Source organism: Acanthochromis polyacanthus, chromosome 16 (assembly GCF_021347895.1).
Source record: "Acanthochromis polyacanthus isolate Apoly-LR-REF ecotype Palm Island chromosome 16, KAUST_Apoly_ChrSc, whole genome shotgun sequence".
NCBI lineage: Eukaryota > Metazoa > Chordata > Actinopteri > Pomacentridae > Acanthochromis > Acanthochromis polyacanthus.
This window is the reverse complement of record NC_067128.1, coordinates 36,192,204-36,210,068: the sequence shown is the minus strand read 5'-3', so window position 1 is coordinate 36,210,068 and position 17,865 is coordinate 36,192,204. Positions and strand designations below refer to the sequence as shown.

The following is a 17,865-nucleotide window of genomic DNA, read 5'->3' as shown; positions in this document are numbered from 1 at the left end:
CGGAGGGTAAATAACTCCAAAGATGCCCTCATGGATCTATGTGTTCCTGGAGATGTCGGAGGGTAAATAATCCCAAAGATGCCCTCATGGATCTATGTGTTTGTGAAGGTTTTGAGGGGGTAAATAACCCTAAAGATGCCCTCTTGGATCTGTTCAGGGCTACTATGAGTGTTTCCATGGTGACGATCAAACGCTGCAGCTTCTGGATTCTTTTTATTCTCGCTCCGTCCTTGTCCAACCGCCACCTTTAATCCTCATCGCCATGGTGACAGGTGGACTGTTGTCTCCAGGTGTCGTGTTACAGGAAGCGGTCCATCCTGTTGGTTCTCCTTCAGGCTGGTGATCAGTTTAACGTGAAGCTTTTCAGTCAGTGTCAGAAGTTCTATGAACCACTGAGGTTTACAGACCAACACTCCACTGTACACATGATATCATCATTTAGCATATAATATGATACGATAGGTTCTGATATACTAGGCAATATCATATCATTTAATATGAAACAATATGTTAAGATACAACACAAACAATACAATACAATGCAATACAATACTATACTACACTCAACAAAATATAAACGGCTTAAGGTGGAGAAATGAACATTCAATACACCAGCAACAGCTCTGGTTGACATTCCTGCTGTCAGCATGCCGATTGCACACTCCCTCAAATCTTGCCACGTCTGTGGCATTGTGCTGTGATAAAACTGCACCTTTCAGAGTGTCCTTTTATTGTGGGCAGTCTAAGGCACACCTGTGCACTAATCATGGTGTCTAATCAGCATCTTGATATGGCACACCTGTGAGGTGGGATGGATTATCTCAGCAAAGGAGAAGTGCTCACTATCACAGATTTAGACAGATTTGTGAACAATATTTGAGAGAAATGGTGATATTGTGTATGTGGAAAAAGTTTTAGATCTTTGAGTTCATCTCATAAAAAATGGGAGCAAAAACAAAAGTGTTGTGTTTATATTTTTGTTGAGTGTAGAACCTAAAAATGCTATCATATGATAGAATACAATATGCTACAATATGATATAGTATGATACAATATGTTACAATATTATACAATATGATATAAAACAATGTGCTAAAAACACTAAAAAAAGCAATACAATGTATACAGTATGACAGAATACAACACAACAGGACAATACTATACAATGCGATACACTATAAAACTTACAGTGCACTATGATATGCTACAATGTGATACAATAAAACATTATGATACAATACAATCTGTTACCGTATGATACATTATGAAACATATATTCTATGATATGATACAATGTGATACAATAGAAAACGTACAATACACTACAAAACGTCTGACATACGACGCTGTGATATAATAAAAACCATACTGATATGAAACAATGTGATGCATGATAGGATTTGATAGAATCAAATATGATCCAAAATGATACGATACGACAAATTATAACATATTACGGACATAAATGCTGCCTAACTTAACCACAGCATGAAATACAGCATGTTGCATGACAGAAAGGCCAGGACAACATTACACTTTACTTAATCATTAAATCCAACAAGATATTTTTTCATCACTGAGTTTCTATGTTAAGGACCTTTTTGTGTTCATATTTATCCAGTTCATGTGAATGAGTTTACATTTACACCCTGTGATCATCAGTATATGGGAACTGTCGGCTAAATGCATCATTAATATCCTGTTGTTCATGCAGGTGTTCGTCTGGACCGAGTTCGAGGAGGAAGACAGAAATATAAACGGAGAATAGACGCTGAGAACAGCCCATATCTGCATCCTCAGAACTCACTGCCGCAGAAGAAAACCTGTGAGTTCAAACCAACGTCTTTATGAACTGTTCAGAAGTTATTCTACATTAATTAAAGCTCTGGTTTCATCTGTGCTAGAGTTCTGTGACCGTAACATTTACTCATTTGTACAGTTTGTACTGATGTGTTGGTATTCTTTATGAGCATTTGTAATATTTTGGCGTGAGAAGCTGTGAACAGAGCAGTCTGCAGCATTGTTACATATTTGTTTCACACATTCTATAAAATAAAATAAAATAATTAAGAAGACAGATAAGTGGAATGTGTAAATCTGAGAGTACCACAGTAGATGATTTGTTTGTTGGACACCAAGCATGGTGGTGGCAGCATCATGATGTGAAGCATGGTGGTGGCAGCTTCATGATGTGAAGCATGGTGGTGGCAGCATCATGATGTGAAGCATGGTGGTGGCAGCATCATGATGTGAAGCATGGTGGTGGCAGCATCATGATGTGAAGCATGGTGGTGGCAGCATCATGATGTGAAGCACGGTGGAGGCAGCATCATGATGTGAAGCACGGTGGTGGCAGCTTCATGATGTGAAGCATGGTGGTGGCAGCTTCATGATGTGAAGCATGGTGGTGGCAGCATCATGATGTGAAGCACAGTGGTGGCAGCTTCATGATGTGAAGCATGGTGGTGGCAGCTTCATGATGTGAAGCATGGTGGTGGCAGCATCATGATGTGAAGCATGGTGGTGGCAGCATCATGATGTGAAGCATGGTGGTGGCAGCATCATAACATGAAGCATGGTGGTGGCAGCATCATGATGGGAAGCATGGTGGTGGCAGCATCATAACATGAAGCATGGTGGTGGCAGCATCATAACATGAAGCATGGTGGTGGCAGCATCATGATGTGAAGCATGGTGGTGGCAGCATCATGATGTGAAGCATGGTGGTGGCAGCATCATGATGTGAAGCATGGTGGTGGCAGCATCATAACATGAAGCATGGTGGTGGCAGCATCATGATGTGAAGCACGGTGGTGGCAGCATCATGATGTGAAGCATGGTGGTGGCAGCATCATGATATGAAGCACGGTGGAGGCAGCATCATGATGTGAAGCATGGTGGTGGCAGCATCATGATATGAAGCACGGTGGAGGCAGCATCATGATGTGAAGCATGGTGGTGGCAGCTTCATGATGTGAGGCATGGTGGAGGCAGCATCATGATGTTCCATGATGATGCTCCAGTCAGGATCCCTCAGGAACCTGACCTTAGCATCCAGTTGTTCAGGCTGATGCTGGAACTGCAGCTAATGCTACATCTACTAAATATTGATCTAAATAAGGTGAAAACGTTCACAAACACTTATATTTTTATTTAAGTGTCATTACTTTGTAGAAACCTGTTTTCACTTTGGCATGAAAGAGTTTTATTTGTGGTTATATTCTTGCCAATAAATCCAAATTAAACTAACCATGATTTATTGTTTTGTAGTTATTTCTGTAAGTCTGTATTCATGCTGAACTCTCCTTCAGTCTCTGTAGGCGGCGTGGTCGAGAACAAAGTGGTGTCTCTGCTACTGGTGGCCGAACCGGAGGGCATCTTCGCCATGCCGGACCCCACGGTGCCGGAGAGCGACATCAAGGCCCTGACCACGCTGTGCGACCTGGCCGACCGGGAGCTGGTGGTTAACATCGGCTGGGCCAAACACATCCCAGGTAGGAACCCAGACCGAGACTCTGTCAGCTATTTGCTCAGCGAACACATCAGCTCCATTAAGGCTCTAATCAGATCAGAGGAGGATTGTTCTGACTGCAGGCTGCCCAGAGGAAGAACGGCTTCTTATCTTGTCCTCTCGGTGTCTGTGTGGTTTAAACAGAGAGTGTTCCTAATATATCGACCACCTGGAAGTTTTAATTCACTTCCTGAAATCCTCCGGGCTCCTGGAGCGCTCTTAGCTGCTCCTCTGACACGGGAGCAGCAGGATGTCCGGAGGTTTTTAGTTTTTTCTCCTCGGATGAAAGCCTGGAGAGCAGAGGGGAAGTGTGCTCTGACAGCTTAGAGGGATTAAAACGCCGCCGTAGAGCCACGCCAACAGTTGTAACCACGTGCAGCACAGGCTTGGATCCTGCTTTGATACTCACAAATGAGAAGCAGCTCTATTTAGAAGCACTTTGCATGCTGTTGGTTTGGAAATTAGGAATTCGTTCAGGTCTTAAAATGAAAAACTAAAGTCTCCAGGAGTCAGTTTCCACGTGTGGAAAAGTGGTAAGAAAGGATGTTTATTCATCTAATATCCTTTGATATTCCTGTTAAAGTGGGTTTATTTGTCTGGATTTATTGGCAAACTTTATAAACTGCAGTTCCTCAAATGTCCACTAGAGGCTGGCTTCCAAAGTGACTAAATCTCCATAGACTTTTATGTTAAAATGTGAAACTTTACAGCAGAAATAGACATGTTTACCGCTTCATACTATGTAAACTTAAATGTAATTTAGGTTGATATAAGTGATTGTTATTATTATTATTAAATTTATTATTACATTGATTAAATATAATTTATCATATAAAATAGTATGTATAAATAATCAAATCTGTTAAATTAAATGTAATTAAATAATGTTATTATTATTATTACATGTATTATTACATTTTTAAAATATAAGTTATTATATAAAAGTAATATATATATATATATATATATATATATATATATATATAGGTAATTAAATTTGTTAAATTAAATTCAATGTTATTATTATTGAATTTATTTTTAAGTTATTAAATATATTTTAGCATATAACTTTTATGTGTGTAATGTAATTTGTAAAATAAATTAAACAATTGCAATAATTATTGCATGTATTATTGAATGTATTAAATATAATTTATCATATAAAATTTAAATGTAGAAATAATAATAATAATTTAATTTATTAAATTAAATCTATAAATTACATAATTATTACATGTAATATTATTTTTATTTAATAGAATTTATCAAGTACAATTGATGTGTGTAAATAATAATAGAATTTGTTAAGTTAAATTAACTTTAATTATTGTCATTATTATTACATGTATTACATATTAAATTTAGTTTATCTTATAAAAATAAAAAAAATGATCTTGACGTGATAAAATTCTAATACTTATATAATGTCAGCCTTGTTATTATTTCATCATAAAATGAACCAAAATGATTATGTGATGTTGAAATATTGCCATAAATGCAGTCCCAATAAAACCAAGTTTGTTTTAGTTAGTTTAGATTTAAAAAGTGTGAATGCAGGCGTACAGTTTAGTTCAAACATTATGAAGCTCTCATGTAATAAATGTGATAAAATCAGCTTAAAAGAGGAAACAGGCTGCATGTTGAGGGTTTAAACAGGTGATAGTATTAGATGAGAGCGTTTATCTCCAAACATCACCTGGGAAACACCTGAATGTGTTGACGTCTGTCTCTGGGCTGCTGACACCACAAACACTGCAGCTGTTTCTGCTAACGTTTGGAGCGTCGGCGTTTCCATTGTTCTGCTGGATAAACCTCCCCCGTCCTCCTCCGTCCTCCCCCGTCCTCCACCCCACTCCCCCCCGTCCTCCTCCCCCGTCCTCCTCCCCACTCCCCCCCGTCCTCCTTCCCCATCCTCCTTCCCCGTCCTCCCCGTCCTCCTCCCCCCTCCCTGTCCTCCTCCGTCCTCCCCCGTCCTCCACCCCACTCCTCCCCGTCCTCCTCCCCCGTCCTCCTTCCCCCTCCCCCCCGTCCTCCTTCCCCATCCTCCCTCCCCCGTCCTCCCCCGTCCTCCCTCTTCCTCCCCCATCCTCCTCCGTCCTCCCTCTTCCTCCTCCCCATCCTCCCCCATCCTCCTCCGTCCTCCCCCATCCTCCCCCATCTTCCCCCGTCCTTCCTCTCCTGTCCTCTCCCATCCTCCCCATCCTCCCCCTTCCTCCTCCCCCATCCTCCCCCGTCCTCCCCTCCAGCTGCTGTCTGATGGATGGAGGCTGCTGATGGGGTATTTGTGGTTCTTCTGCCGGTGGAAGTGTTTCTGGTCGGGAGGCAGCAGATCCCCACCGGAGGGGAGGCGACTTTCATCCAGACGTCAGGAACATTCTGCTCAAAGTTCAGGAAACGTCACAAAAAATACAACAAAAAGCAGCGAAATGCAGGCGGCTCAAACAAAAAATGACAAAAGGAAAACCTGAAAAGTAGCAGGAAGGATGTTTGTTAATGTCGCATGATTTTATTTAACAAACGTCAAGAGTCGGTTTCAGTCATTTAGGACATTCTTTAGCTGGTTTTGAACATTTCTTGAATTGTTTTGGTCAAATTCTGAGTGATTTCTGACAAATTTTGAGTCATTTTGGACAAATTAGCCTGTTAGCTTGTTCTCTTTAGCTTGTTTTGGACTAGTGTCGATTAAACCGTGTTCATGCAGCTGATTTTGAGCTGAAATTTAGTCATTTTGAGCAACTTTGAGGACAAACTAATAATTTGGGTCAATTTTTCAACCTGTTCTGATGAATTTTGAGTAGTTTTGGATACATTTTGAGTCATTCTTAATATTTTTGGCTCGTGTTCGACAGGTTTTGAGTAATTTTGGGCATTCTGGTGTTCACTTTATTCTTTTGATTTTTCACTTCCTCTGTTCAGTTCTTTTCCATGTGAAGCCATGATGCAGACATAGATAGATCCAGTCCATAGGTCCAGGACTGAGAAAGTTCTGCTGTTCAAGCTCAGTTTAGAACCATGTTCATGCAGTTAGACTGATTTTGAACGGATTTTTAGTCATTTTGGGCAACTCTGGACAAATTTTTAGTGATTTTGGAGAGTTTTTCAGTTAGTTTTGGGAACTTTTGAGCCATTTTTGATGTTTTTAACTTGTACTGGACAAGTTTTGAGTCATTTCTGACCAATTTTTAAGTATTTTACACAAATTCTGAGTCATTTTGGATATTCTAGTGTTAAATATCTAAAGTCTTTGTGATTTTGAATGAAAATTACAAGTGAACTCGGTTTAGTTTTAGTGACCCAGCTGGATTCAGTTTGATTGCTTTGAGTTTAGACTTTGGCGCCTGAATTTTGAGTGTGGTCTTTCTATAGTGAAATACTCGACTGTCAAACTGGGAAACAATGCAGTTATTAACCCTCGTGTCGTCCTGCGGGTCAAATTGTCCTGTTTTAAAGTTTGAAAATGTGGAAAAAAATATGTATTTTCACAGTGAAATCCTCCACATTCTTGGGAAATTTTTGAACAGTTTTTTGGTGGAAAAAATAAAATAATAAATAAAAAAATAAAAAGTTTCTTTTAGAACATTTGGAAAAAAAATCAACCAAAAGCCGGTGAAATTTGCTGGATTTTGTTGTTTTTTTTTCTCAAATGTTCTTAAAGAAAATAGCAGAAGTTTTACTGATATATATGGAATCACTTTAGATATTTTTAGGATTTTTTGGGGGAGATTTTTATTCATTTTTTGAAAATATTTACAATTTTTTATTTTTAAATTTTTAATTTATTTTAATTTCTTGCCAAATTTGGGGATTCTTTTGAAATAAAACTTTTAAGGGAAACTTTTAAGGAACTTTCTTGTTGAAGTTTTGCAAATTTTTATAAATTTGAAAAAAAAAATTCTGAATTTTTGGATTTTTTTCAGACAAGGGAACAATATTTTTTTGTCCTGTAAATGAGGATAACAGGAGGGTTAAGAAGTTATTTAATGTAGAATTATTTGACATTTATGTGACGTTTCGTGTGCTGTAGATTCTACCTCAAATCGTCATCCTTCTACAGCCTTTTCAGTTAAATAGAAACAGACAGAAAGACAGAAAAGGGAAGCTGGGATAAAAAGGGAAACGATGAAGGAAGGAATGGCCTGAGAGGAGACGTGGAGGAGAAGGCTGGTCGAGGAGGTGAAAACAGACGGCAGGAAGCAGCAGAAGATGCTCAGATAAAAACTGTGTTTAGAAACGGCCGGCCTTCCTGGCAGCGTAGCGGCCATCGTGTCACATCAGCTCCGGATGAGTGGCAGGACACCGAGGGGGGCCAGGCCGTCTGAGGTCCTGCCCAGGGGGAGGTGAGTGTGTCGGGGCCGCCGTCCCTCCACGTCGCCTCCCATCAGGACGGCTGACGGTGACGAGGATGAAGTCTGAAGGCGCCGAGAGCTGGAGAAAGACCAACCGGCCTCCATGTTTCTGACCTTTTAGTGTCTGACAGAGATGGAGGCAGCTGGAGCGTGACCGGGCAGAAAATGAACGATTTATCACGGTTTTTATTATGTACAATTAGGTTAGTTTGCAGATTTTTCCAGTTTTGATAAACTACAGATATCTAGTTAAGTTACAGTTACAATTAACCTTCCTGTTGTCTTCATTTACAGGCACCAAAAAATATTGTTTCCTTTTCTGAAAAAATCCAAAAATGCAGTAAATAAATTCCCCAAATTTCTGAAAATTTGGAAAACCTTCAGGAAGAAAATTTCAATAATTTCTTAAAACTTTTATTTAAAAACAAATCCCCAAAATTTGGCAAGAAAATTATTGTAAATATTAAAAAAGTGAATAAAAATCTTTAAAAAAAATCCTAAAAATATCTAAAGTGATTACACATATATCAGTAAAACTTCTGATATTTTCTGTAAAAACATTCACATAAAAATCAACCAAAATCCAACCAAATATGCTGGATTTTGGTTGATTTTCATGTGAATGTTCTTAAGAAACATTTTTAGAATTTTTTTCCACCAAAAAATGTTCAAAAATATCCTGAAAATGTGGACATCAGACGTTTTACGGTGAAAATATGTTTTTTTTCCACATTTTCACATTTTAAAATGGGTCACTGTTGACCTGCAGGACGACACGAGGGTTAAATTAGTTTTTTTTAAATAAGTAAAATCAACAACAAACTTGCATGTAAACCATAAAAAGTAAGGGAAAATGTTTTGTTTGTTTGTTTGTTTGTTTGTTTCACAAATTGTCACTGTAAATCAGCTAAAAACAGAATTATTTTCCAGACGTTTCCAATCATTTTTCATATTTTTTCACTTTTTTCTTTGGTGTGTTTGTTTTTGTTCAGGATCTTTTATATTTTTTACAGTGTATGATCCAAACAGACTTCCTCCATTTAGAACGCTGCTCTTCTCTTTTTATTGAGCTCGTATTCGTCCCTAAAACCCGTTAATTTATCACCAGAGGTTTCATCCACGTTACTGGGCCCCATCGACCAATGAAATCCCATCGATCGTTGGCCGATGCTGATAACAAGCACCAACACGACGCCTCGTCCTGCCGTTAAAACCCTCCGTTTAATTACAGCCAAAGTGTGAGCAGCTTTAATCATCCATCCACTCTGAGGAGGCGGGGCCTCAGAGGATGATTAAACTCACCTCCTCATCCTTCCTTATGTCCTCTGCTGTGATTCACCTCCAGACCTCAGAAACAGGAGCTGATGCTGGATTTATTCTACAACGTTCTCTTATTTACCTGAGGAATAAGAGGCGGTTTGGTTAGCCTAGCATGAAGCTAACGGGCTGTAGCTTCATGTGTATAGACGTGAGAGTGGAATAGATTCTGATCAAACCTTCAGAAAGCCTGTTTACCAGCAGAGAAACATCTAATTTCTGCTAAATTTATGCCTTGTGACATCTGATGTTTTACAAAACGATCATTTTTCTCCATGTTTAGGTTTCTCATCTGTGATTTAGGTCCTTCAGATAACTTTTAAATTGTCGACTTTTTAAAAAAAGAGGTTAAATTGTACCACAAATATTTATCAGTTTGGACAATTCTTGAGTCTTTTTGGACAGTTTTTTAGTCACTGTTGACAGTTTTGAGCCATTTTAACATGCATGTTTGTGGTTTGGGGCATTTTTTCCCCCCGAAAAGTTTCAACTTGTTTCAGTCAAATATTTGTCATTTTGGTCACTTTGAGTCTTTTTGTACAATTTTTTAGTCACTGTTGACAGTTTTGATGTGTGTTTTTGTTATTTTGAATGGTATTTTTTGACGTTTTAGATAAGTTTTTGAACAGTTTTTTTAGTCACTGTTGACAGTTTTGATCTGTGTTTTTGTTATTTTGAATGGTATTTTTTGACGTTTTAGATAAGTTTCAACTTATTTGGGACAAATATTTGTCATTTGGACAATTCTTGAATCTTTTTGAACAGTTTTTTTAGTCACTGTTGACAGTTTTGAGCCATTCTAACATGCTTGTTTGTGGTTTCGGGCAATTTTAAATCCTTTTTGATAAATTTCAAGTTGTTTGGGACAAATATTTTTCATTTGGGACAGTTTTTGTGTGATTATGTCTATGATCTGAGTTGTTTTGACCCTTTTTTGTAGTTTTGTTTAGCTTTTGAGTCATTTTGGACATTTGGAGGTACCGGTAGTTGTTTAGCATTTTGGGGCATTTTCTGAGTAAATCTGTGTGAATTTCAAGTCGTTTGGCCAAATGTTAAATCATTGCTGCTGTGCTGTAAAGAGTCGTGTGACAAAAATTAAAGGCCTCTTTGAACACAGCAAACATGCTGGACTCCATCTGAGCCATCTGTTCTGACAGGTTTTGAGTCATTTTGGACACTTTTTGAGTCCATTCAGACCATTTTTATGTCATTTTTGACCAATCTTGACTCATTTTGAAAACATTTTAAGTCATTTTGGACTTATTTTGTTCCATTTTGGGTAAATTTGGGCAATGTTTAACAAATTATTAGCAAATTACTTGTCATTTGGGACGTGTCTTGTGTTTCCTAAAGTATTTGTAACATATTTTGATAAAACAAACAAAAAAATCTTTATTTTTTATTACTAGCAAATTACTGCGTAACCCTCTGAACCTCAAACTGTCCAGCGTGTTTTAACAGCAGGCTGTCTTTAAAAAATAGAGGAAAGAAAGCCATTTATCAGCCAGAAACTGTGATAACAGAAGAAAAATGGTCAGATTTTGAGCTTTCAGTGCAGTAAAATTAAGTAAGTCTATAAAACTTTAAATTATTTTAAAATATTTCAAATAAAAATTAAGCATGAATAAATCATAAGTTTGTCATTTCTTACTCACATTTTACTCCTTTACTACATAAAAAACAATAGCAGCATCCTCCCAGCAGCAAACTACGGCTTAAAAATGTAAAATTTAGATAAAAATGGAGCTGTAAGGCAGCGCTGCTTGAGGGAATTTGTGGTTTTAATGACAGTTTTTACATTTCTGTGAGCAAAAACCCAATTTTCTATCCATTCCATAGCAGGAGGCATCATCACTGCATCCCGGGCTAAGCTCCGCCCATCACCATTCTCATTGGTTTAAAGAAACACAAACACACCAGAGTGTTTTTTCCTTTTAGTCAGACCGTTCTTCTGCTAATTCTTTGAGGTTTTCTTTCTGTTATGAGCTCTATCTCAGACATCATTAAAGGTCTTTTATTTTGACGGGCCCAACAGGAAGTACCCTGACAGTAAAGCGGAGTTAAACCCTCTCTTTCTCCAACGTCGCCTCCTCCAGGCTTCCCCTCCCTGTCCCTGGCGGATCAGATGAGTCTTCTGCAGAGCGGCTGGATGGAGATCCTGATCCTGCGGGTGGTCTTCAGGTCTCTGGGTCTGGAGGACAAGCTGGTCTACGCTGAGGACTACGTGATGGATGAGGACCAGTCCAGGCTGGCCGGTCTGCTGGACCTCAACAACGCCATCCTGCAGCTGGTCAAGAAGTTCAAGAGCATGGGGCTGGAGAAGGAGGAGTTCGTGGTGCTGAAGGCCATCGCCCTCGCCAACTCAGGTACGAGGCTTTTTTGTGACATGGAGTCATTTTGTTCTAATTTTTGTCATGTTTCGTCTCCCTTTTGTCATTTTGTGTCCTATTGTTTGTGTTTTTCTTACCTTTTTGGTCATTTTGTACCACATTTTATGTGTCATTCGGATACTTCTCCCAGTTTGTGGTCATTTTGTGTCCTATTTTTCTAGTTTTGTCTGGTTTTGGTTCTCATTTTTTATCATTTCATCTCTTGTTGTTCTCATTTTATTTCTGTTTTTTTCATTTCATGTCTCTATGTGAAAGTTTTAAGCATAGATCAATGTGTAGTTCAAAGACTGTTGGAAAGTTGGAAAGCTGATGATTCTTTTTGTTTTTGCAGTTTTCTGGCTGATCAAAAATACCAGACTCTTAAACCATCCATATTCTCAACCTTAATCTGTCATTTCCGTCCCTCCTTCAGACTCGATGCAGATTGAGGACCAGGAGGCGGTCCAGCGGCTGCAGGACGTCCTCCACGGCGCCCTGCAGGACTACGAAGCCGTCCACCACCCGGAGGATCCTCGCCGGGCCGGGAAGATGATCATGACGCTGCCGCTGCTCCGGCAGACGGCGGCTCGAGCCGTCCAGCACTTCTGCAGCATCAAACAGGACGGCCGGGTGCCGATGCACAAACTGTTCCTGGAACTGCTGGAAGCCAAAGCCTGACCGGAGGGGCGGGGCTTCGGATAGGAGGCGGAGCTTAGTCGAAGGCTAACGGGTAACGATGGAGGTTTCACATCACGTATTCGTCATTTTTAGCTTCCATCTGATGGGAAAGTCGGCCAGAACATTTTCAGAGCCGAGTTTGAAGCTTAGCGTCTCCGTGACGACGAAGGCTGCGATTGGTTGGACGACGAAAAGGAAGAAGAAGCCTGATTGGCCATCCAGAGACGTTTCCAGTTCATGCCAAACGTAGAGCTTCTTCTCTCCAGACACCACCTTACTTGAAGATCCTCCTGGATTATCTGACTCATCTGTAAAAACCCACATTCTAGTGCGTTCAGAGAACTCTCATGATTTGATTTTTTGTTTCGTAGACGTAAAGACGTAAACTTAGTCTCGCCAAAGACTTATGTTATCGAATAATACCAGCAAACATCCACAGTAATAATAATAATAATATTAATAATAACAATACAATGTGGCCTGCAAGACTTTCACATAAACCTGCATCTTTGCTCTGCTGTGTGTCGCTACGATGTCTGATATCTACCCACATCCATTTAGACCGGTTCTAGTCGACGACTTCAGGGACAGGAAGTGATATTTACCCAGCTGTATTCTGTTCTTTCTGTTTTCCTAACGTGGCATTATTAACGAGCAGCAGCCGATGATTTTTTAAAAGATTTTTAACGGTGTAAGATGATTTTTTTACTAGCTTCTCTGCTAACGGCACTGATACCTATCCAGAGCATATCATGAAACGTCTGTACTTGAATCCGGATTAGCGAGGCGCTGCTTGATGTCTTTTCTATGGTAGGAACTCGTGCACTGCTGTTTCCTTTTAGCCAGGAAGTTTTTTGGGGGTGAATCGGTGATGTTAATCTGTTAGCGTGTTCTGTGTGAAGACTAGTTTGTTTGTTTGTGTTTTTGTCTTGAATGAAGGTTTGAATCAACTCCTTATTTAACTCCAGGTACTGTGACGCTCTGACGTTCAGATCAGATGTAGCAGCGATACGATGATCTGCTGGAAACGCTGGAGATCATAATTACAGAACAATTCATGGACGCTTGATTTCTGTAGTTATCTTCGTCATTAGCTGTGGCCACCAGAAGAGTGTTTTACAAAATAACCAACAAGCACTTCAACAAAAAAGCTTTATTTTGCAGAAAACACAATGATCAAAACCAGAGAACAACAATGACTGTAGGGTTAGCATTAGGGCTAATGCTAACCCTAACAAGGTCATTAAATTAACCTTCGTTAAACCAAACTTAATTTAAAAAAGTTCGGATTGAAAGCCAGACACTGAACATTTATGATTGAATTCTGATCTTTAGCTCTAATTTGGTCACCTGAAGCAGATTTTAAATGAATATTTTAATTTAAAAAACATCTAAATTCTGTGATTTTCTGGTTTCTTTCCTTTTTTGTAATGGTAAGCTGAAGATCTTCGGGCTGATGCAATTTGTTTTTTACCATTTTGTGAGATTTTAAAGACAAAACAACTCATTTTGATGATTAATTAATAAGTTGGAGTCATTTTTCAAGAGGAAAAAAGTCTAAATTTAGTGATTTAAGCTTCTTAAATGTGAATATTTTCTAGTTTCTTTCCTCCTCAATGACAGTAAACTGAAGATCTTTGGGGTGATCCACATTTTTCACCATTTTATGAGATGTTAAAGACTGAACAACAAATTTTTTCATCTATATTTAAAATTATCTATAGTTACAAACCTTTAATGAACCTTCCTCAAATCAAACTCTATTCAAAAGCATTTAATTTTAAACTAGAAAGAGAATATTTAGGAATAAATCCTGATTTTTAGCTCCAAGTTTGGTCGCCTTCAGCAGATTTTACAATCAGGTTAAATGGATTTTTCATTAAAACAGTCTGAATTCTGTGATTTCAGCTCCTTAGGTGTGAATATTTTCTGATTTTGTTCCTCTGTGACAATGAACTAAAGATCTTTGGACTAAACAAGACATTTCAGGAAGCAATGATCTACATTTTTCATAATTTTCATAGATTTTATAGATATTTTTAGTTGCAGTCCTTCAATGAACCTTCATTAAACCAAAATAAATTTTAAAAAATTCAAATGTAAAGCCAGACAGAGAATATTTATGAATAAATCCTGATTTTTAGCTCCAAGTTTGGTCACCTCCAGCAGATTTTACAATCAGGATGAATAGATTTTCAGTAAAGTCAGTCTGAATTTTGTGATTTCAGCTTATTAAATGTGATTATTTTCTGGTTTCTTTCCTCTTTTATGACAGTAAACTGAAGATATTTGAATTGAACAAAACTTTTGAGGAACATGATCCACATTGTTCATCATTTTCATGGATTTTATGGATATTTTTAGTTGCAGATCTTCAATGAACCTTCGTTAAACCAAACTTCATTCAAAAAACTTCAAAGTTCTCTAGTTTTGATCAGTGTTCATGTTCTAATATCTCCTTTAAGTTGTTTATACTGTGCTTCAGAATATAAATAACTCCTGAGGTGTTGCTCTTTTCCTCCTGTTTGGATATTTTCAGCGATGACCTTGACCTTTAGAAGCTGTGTTTTGTTCTCTAATGATGATCTCCAGTGTGTGAAGCGACTGAAGCTGAGGAGAGCTTGGTGTGTCGTGCTGTTTCACTCTCAGGTGGATTTTTTTGGCCAATAAAGACGATCCCCTTAATGCAGCGCTGCGTGTCCTGGTCTTCTTTCTAATTAGCAGCAGCAACGTAAGGAAGGCCTGGGAGACGTCTGGTCATCAGAGGACTCATGGCTGCATCACTGCCTCTATTTATAGCCACAATAATAAGAACCCTGGCAGGAATTTAAAGGGAGAAGCTGCAGAAACGCTGCCCAGAATGCACCACGATGTCACTTCCTGCAGGTTTTAGTGACGTTTATTTAGGACTTTTGACACTTTTCCTCCCAAAATAAATGCATAAACAGAAAATGATCTTATTTTTACTGAAACTCATTCTGCAGATCATCACCTGGCATCTGTATGATCAGTATTATTATCATTACTATTATTACATTTATTATCATTAGCATTCATATTATTATTGTTATATAAATGTAAAACTACAATGTGATCATATAAAAACTACAAACATGGCATCAGCATGTGTTAATAATTAGTGATGTGTGGATGAAGTCTTGTGAATCATTGAGACTTTATTTGTTTTTGTGCTGAAAATAATTCAAAGCTTCAGGGTTTTGTCATGAGGAGGAACAGTGACATCTGGTGGCAGACTGGAATCACAGCAGCTGTTTCACAATTTGACAGAAGCAACAGCACAAAACATCGTTGTTTCAGTCCCAAATGTGTGCAGTAAAACTCATTGAAAGCTGCATGTTAACAAACAGATTTGAAGTGATTAGTGATGGGGCTGCTGTCTCTTTTTGATCAGCAATAAAAGTAAATATCCCATAAAAATACAAAGCCACCAGTGAGAGAAAAAGTCCAACTCCCAGTGCAACCTGCAGGTGGAGACGCTGAACTTCAGGCCCATAAAGACGTGAACAGCTCAGGATGTCTCTCTGCATCACAGCTTTGGTTCACTCTGCAGAGCTCCAGCTCACTGATCACACCTGAGAGAGTTTGATCCTAATTAGTGGAGAAAACATGTTGATCAGCTGACAGCGTTCTTCTTTCAGTGCTGGAACAACAACTGCAGCAGCAACGTGTCTCTGATCAGTCTGTCCACAGCTCTGTTAGTAAATGTGTCTTCAGCTGAGCAGCATCAGAACATGAGTTGAAAGAAGGAAACCCCACAGCCAGGTGGAGTTACCTGTAGTCATGTGATCTCCAGGAATCAGAGGAGCAGCTCTGAGTGACTTTAGAGCAGAAGAATGAGGAAATGAACAGTTCAGATCCATTTTACAGCCGACAGAGGAGGACTACAGGGTGAGAGTTTAACGTTATTATTTATTTGTGTTCTTGGTGTTTTTCTGTCACAGGAGTGTTTTAATACTGACTGCTGAGGAAGCTTTTTATCTGCTGAATGATCTTTACTGGAAACTGCTTCACTTCCTGTTCTCCGTGTTAAAACTTGACAGATATTTAAAGATGTCAGTAACTAAAGGTGTGTCGGTGCAGCAGAGAACCAGGTCCAGAAGAAGGAACCTCTGCTGGGGTTCTCCTTGATAAACTGGGATCTGAAAGTATTTCCAACACTTTGTATGACAGTTTTCCAACATAAATGAAGAGTTTGACGTGTCAGAGATCAGCTGTAGACGTGGTTAGAGCAACAACATCTGGATTTATGATCAGAGGAGAAATAGAACGAGGAAAGAAGGAAAGAGGAAACACAACTTTTCAGTTTTCTCTCTGAGGACTTTTTCAGAGTTCACTTCTGTGGACAAAGAACCTGAATGAAGACCAATGTGAACTTGTGTTCCTTTGACTTTTCTTCTCTCCTGAGCTCTCAGTCAGTGTTGCTGGTTTTCCTCTCAGACCGACTGAAGTCCACAAGATGAGAGATTCTGAGGAGGAGGAGGAGTTTCCATCCTCCAGCCGTCTGTCCATGAAGAGTGACCGGTCCAATGATCATCCTCCATTTTTCAGTAAAGAACCTGAACCCTCAGACACAAAGTAAGAAAACTGTTGCAAACTTATTCATGTGTCTCCTTTATAATTCCATCTGTCAGTTACAGTTATCAGTTTACATTCCCTGGCAGAATTGGTGATTTCTTTCAGGCCGTTTTTCAGAGAATATGAATGAAAAGAGCTAAACTTTTCTTTCCCTCATGGTTAGTGGTTGGATGAACCTGTTTAACAGCTGAGTTTCCTCTTTTAAATCATAAAAACAACAGAAACCATCCAAATGACCCTGACCAACAGCTTCCATACTATGGTGATTGTGTCCTGATAAAAAGCACTCAGGTTGAACAAACAGGTTTGAATGTCTGCTAAAGGTAACCATCCTCACCGTGATCAGTGTGAATAAAAGATCAGTGAGTTTCTGGACTCCTGACAGACCCTCACATCTTTCATCCAGCGCTGCACTGATGTTTCTGGATTCTGAGTCACGGGGAAAGCAAAAGAAGTGTGAAATGATCAGTGGAAAAAGGTAACTGAAGTGTATAAAACAGGAAAGAGATAAAAAAAAAATATATATATTTCCAAGGAAAGAGATGGCTGAACAACAAAATGAAAATGTGACACAAAACGACCTGAAAACAAAAATGTGACACAAAATGAATCTAAAAAGACGTCAAATGTTTAAAATGTGACAATAAACCACTCTTAAAAACAGGGAAAAACCCACAAATGTGACACAGAAAGACCTCAGAAGGACGTAAAAAGTTCAAAATGTGACACAAAATGACAGTAAAAAACGCATAAAAATAAAAATGAGACACAAAATTACCCAAAAAAACAACAACAATGTGACATGAAATGACCCTAAAAAGAAATAGAATAACAAGAATGTTACACAAAAGGATGTAAGAAGTTCCAAATATGACATCAAACCACCCTAAAAACTGGTTAAAAAAACCCCCCAAAAGTGTGACATGAAAGACCACAAGAGCACATAAAATGTTGAAAATGTGACACAAAATGACCCAAAAAAGATGTAAAAAAACCGAAAATGTTACACTAAACCACTCTAAAAACGGGTATAAAACTAAAAAGTGAC

The 17,865-nt window shown here is 38.7% G+C and overlaps 2 protein-coding genes across 3 annotated transcripts in view; both read left to right on the top strand.

The window, feature by feature from the left end:
- LOC110972440 (estrogen-related receptor gamma-like) overlaps window positions 1-14,910 on the top strand; it is a 35,996-nt gene extending 21,086 nt beyond the window's left edge. For both annotated transcript variants that reach the window (XM_051960807.1, XM_051960808.1), the window contains exons 5-8: window positions 1,715-1,825; window positions 3,312-3,494; window positions 11,271-11,540; window positions 11,977-14,910. In XM_051960807.1, coding sequence (XP_051816767.1) covers window positions 1,715-1,825; window positions 3,312-3,494; window positions 11,271-11,540; window positions 11,977-12,221 — 809 coding nt within the window. In that variant the 3' untranslated portion in view covers window positions 12,222-14,910. The remainder of the gene's footprint in view (window positions 1-1,714; window positions 1,826-3,311; window positions 3,495-11,270; window positions 11,541-11,976) is intronic.
- A 648-nt stretch (window positions 14,911-15,558) lies between these two features.
- The window catches only part of LOC127537716 (NACHT, LRR and PYD domains-containing protein 14-like), a 62,114-nt gene continuing 59,807 nt past the window's right edge, over window positions 15,559-17,865 (top strand). Inside the window, exons 1-2 of the mRNA XM_051960803.1 lie at window positions 15,559-16,130; window positions 16,680-16,817. Of these exons, the coding sequence (XP_051816763.1) occupies window positions 16,084-16,130; window positions 16,680-16,817 (185 nt within the window). The 5' untranslated portion in view covers window positions 15,559-16,083. The remainder of the gene's footprint in view (window positions 16,131-16,679; window positions 16,818-17,865) is intronic.